Below are 4,057 nucleotides of genomic sequence, written 5' to 3' on the forward strand. Positions count from 1 at the left end.
GTATGTTATTGACTAGTGAGCCTGTTTCTGTTTTTTTGTGATGTTTACATAGGGGAAAAAATAGAATAGTTGTTACTTAAAAGTGTAATGATACTGAACTGCCAGTTGTTTTTTTTATAGCCTTGTTTATGGTGGGTTTAAAGGCCAGGCCTGGGTGGTAATAGAGTTTCTGCAGAGGTGCAACAATTCTCAATGGGGGAAAAAAAGGGGGGGGGGGGAGCATACTCCCATCAGAGCTCATGTTTACCTAATAATGATCTCTTCTTCACTGATGGACATCCCGGTTTATTGCACTTCCAAAGCTGTGAAGCAGAACCTCAGGTTTAGACGTCCGTCTCTGACAGGAGAGACCTGATTGTTTTTCTGTTGTTGTTTTTTTTTTTCCCAACAGGCTTACAAAAAAAATTGTTTGTGGGTGGTTGGCGGGTGCTCTGGTGTGGTTTGCTTCTTTTTCTTTCCTATCAAACATCTATCGTCCTTATCTCCCCTCCTTCTTTTTTGTGTTTGTTACTCTCTTGTAACACCTCTAATCTTTTGGCACTCATATGACCTTATGCGGTCGCGAGCGCTGTAAAACCTCTACTAAAACTAAAAACATAATCTATTCTTCAGCACTTGTATGACCTTATTGTGTTGCAAGTGCCGTAAAAGTCTTACTAAATCTAAAACTTTAAAAATTGGTTGTTTCAATCTGTGTTTTTACTGACAAAAATTGTTTGGTTATTTCAATTTATGATTTTCCTGACAAAAATTGTTTGGTTGTTTCAATTTATGTTTTTCCTGACAAAAATTGTTTGGTTGTTTCAATTTATGTTTTTTCCTTGTGTCCACAGAGCTGTGAATGAAGCCTACCAGTCGCGCTACTCCCAGGAGAATGTGGCGGTCATGCCAGGCCTGGGGGGAGGGGGGCCCGGTCAGTCGTCCGGGGGACCCCCGCCCGGTCACCACTCGTCGGTGGACCCCATGGGGCCGTCCCCCATCAAGAGGCCGCGGCCCGGGGAGAGAACGGACCTGTCTCAGCCGCTGCACGTGGATGTGGAAGTGAAACGGGTGAGTGAAGGCACGCCTTTTTTTGGCCTAAGTTCTATCGCAGGGATGCCACTTTTCCCTCTTTTTTTCCCGGTATATCCGGTATTTTGATCCTGATCCGCTATTCCGTTATTGAGATCGAGATAGAATCTGTGGTTGGAGAATGAACAACAACAAAAAATCCCACACGCACAACTTGCGACAAATGTTCGAATAACGGAAAAACGAAGACTCCTTCGTCATTTCTCTCATTGTACACCCTTTGGGTTTCAAATTGATATTCATGTGTTAGCGAGACCGTGGTGCGTGGATTTTCAGCTATTTTCAAAAAAATTGAGTGGCATCCCTGCTATTGGTTTCATTGCCAACTAAAATGAGAATTGCTTATCTTAAGTTCAATAGGTTTCATTGCCAACTAAAACAAGGATCTCGCGCTGATCCTAAGTTCTATCAGCTTCTTTGCAAACTAAAAGTTATGCGGTTGAACTGGTTTTCTTTTTACTGGGAAATGTTTTTATCTTGTATGAATGAAGTATTACACGTGGGTGGTTGGCGGGTGTTCTGGTGTGGTTTGCTTCTTCTTTCCTATAAAACATTTTATCTTCCTTATCTCCCCTTCTTCTTTTTTATGTTTGTTACTGTCTTATAACACCTCTAATCTTCTGGCACCAATATGACCGTATGCAGTTGCGAGCGCTGAAAACCTCTACTAAAACTAAAACAAGGATTGCTTCTTTAAGTTCTATCGGCTTCATGGAAAACTTGAACAAAAGACGGTAACTTAAGCATTCTTGTAATCTGTCCATAGAAAGCTTGATGTTTGTAAAATATGTATGTGGCGCTTACTCTCTCTGGACACATAATCTATTCTTCGGCACTTATATGACCTTATTGTGTTGCAAGTGCCATAAAACTCTTTCTAAAACTGAAAACTCAAAATTTTTCAAAACCTCTTATATTTTACCATTTTTTTCTTTATGTACCCCCTTTTTTGGGGGGTGTTCATTTTGATGTGGAATTTTTTCTGTCCCCAGGAGCCGGCGTACACGCCTCAGGTGGAGGCTATCTCTCCCATCCTGCCAGCCGAGGACCCGGCCAACAAGCTCCTCAAGGATGAGCTACTGGCCAGCATCGACAAGGTGGACCGGGAGATCGTCAACGTGGAGCAACAGATCTCCAAGCTCAAGAAGAAGCAGGTGGGTCGGTCTGTCGGTCGGTTTAGTTGCAGTGGGTCTGTCGGTCGGTTTACTGCAGCGTCTGTCATGTGGCGGTTAGGGGCAGGGTCTGTCTACTGTGTCTGTGGTGGGTCTGTCTACTTCAGCATCTGTGGTATTTCGATCTACCGCTGCAGATGTGGTGTGGCGGTTAGGTACAGGGTCTGTGTTGGGTCTGTCTACTGCAGCGGGTGTGTTTGGGGCAGTTAGATGCAATGTCTGTGGTGTGTCGGTTTACTGCAGTGTCTGTGGTGTGTGTGGCGGTTAGGCGCAGTGTGTGACTGATGTGTCTGTCTACCGCAGTGTCTTTGGTGTAACGGTTAGATGCAGCGGGTGTGTGTGGCGGTTAGGCGCTGTGTCTGTGATGGGTCTGTCTACTATGTTTGTCTACGGCAGTGTGTGTGGTGTGTCTGTCTACTTTTCACACCATAGAAAAGCATATGACGTAATAATGATAGAGCTACCACATAGGGAGTTCCACAGGATCCCCAACACGTTCCTCCTTCGCCCATCCCAGCCCCCCCCACCCCGCAAAAAAGTAGTAATCGGACAAAGTAAATACCAAAACCGACCGATGGCACTTTGTATTTAGACAACTTTTGCCAGGCAACTTATCTTTCACTAGTAGAATGCAAGCTCAATTTGGGCGTTAAGACTGGAAAAAAAAAGCAATTGATAGCTGATATAGCAAAGTCGATTTGGATTTAAATATGTGCAGTTTATAGCAAAACACCATTGACACTTCGTGCTGCCCGGGGTCATTCTTGTCTGCGATCAACAAAAATGCCTTGAACACTGGACGCAGTTTGTTTTGTTTACCACGCGTTTCTCCGCGATCAGCTGGTGACCCAGATATGCACATCTGGGCAAAGTGTCAGCTCTCTAGTGTTACTGTAAACTCTGGAATGACTGTACGTTTTCGTTTGTCGACAGGCCCAGCTGTTGGAGAACCAGGCCAAGCCCCAGGAGGAGAAGGTGGATGACGCCGTGTCGGAGCCCAAGCACCAGAGCATTGCCCAGATCATCTACGCCGAGAACAGGGTGGGTTGATGTGGTTTGGAGCTGCAAAGTTCTCACGAAATTGTATTTGTCTTCTACACCAAGAACAGGGTCGATTCGTAACCTCATTTCTTTCTTGTCGTATCTCCATTTTTTTTTTTAAACAGTGAAAACAGTTCATAACAGAGAGTGAGCTTAAGAAGAAGTCACCTTTTCGATGTAAAAAAAAAATAAATGGAAATACGACAAGCAAGCTCTGAGGTCACGGGTTGTTGTAGTTTGGAGCTACAAAGTTCACACGATATTGTGCTTAATTTTCAGTAGTTTTACAGAGATCCGTACGGGCGGTGCCACTGACTGAAGTGTCTTTAGGCCATTCCCAAAGGAGGGACTTAAACATGTTCTTATTCTCAGTAGAATTGTAAAGGGGCTGATTCATCAAAGTCATGCTCATAACTGTGCCTGAACTACAACAGGGAACTGCTGCTTTTTTTCTTTCCTAATCCTTACTATCGTCATTTTCCCTCTACTTCTTTTGTATGTTTGTCACTCTCTTGTGAACTGCTTTTAATATATCTAGGGTTTTTTTTCTTTCTTTCACTGCAGAAAAAGGCTGAGATCTCTCACAAAGTGTTTGAGAAGCTGGGACCAAAGATTGAGCTGGTAAGTCCCTGCTGTTACCTCTGTCTGCTTCAGACACACCGCTGTATATCTAGTCTAGGATGGTGGGTGGTTGGCGGGTGCTCTGGTGTGCTTTGCTCCTTCTTTCCTATCGAACATCTATCATCTCCATCTCCCCTCCTTCTTTTTTTGTG

At 44.1% G+C, this 4,057-nt stretch overlaps 1 protein-coding gene across 1 annotated transcript in view; it reads left to right on the plus strand.

Annotated features, from left to right (window-relative positions):
* Nucleotides 1–833: 833 nt before the first annotated feature.
* LOC101845486 (hornerin) overlaps nucleotides 834–4,057 on the plus strand; it is a gene marked incomplete at its 5' end in the record, with an annotated part of 51,073 nt that continues 47,849 nt past the window's right edge. The window contains 3 exon segments of the mRNA XM_013086264.1: nucleotides 834–1,050; nucleotides 2,064–2,225; nucleotides 3,177–3,284. Coding sequence (XP_012941718.1) covers nucleotides 834–1,050; nucleotides 2,064–2,225; nucleotides 3,177–3,284 — 487 coding nt within the window.

The sequence above is a fragment of the Aplysia californica genome, unplaced genomic scaffold (assembly GCF_000002075.1).
Source record: "Aplysia californica isolate F4 #8 unplaced genomic scaffold, AplCal3.0 scaffold00449, whole genome shotgun sequence".
Taxonomy (NCBI): Eukaryota; Metazoa; Mollusca; class Gastropoda; order Aplysiida; family Aplysiidae; genus Aplysia; species Aplysia californica.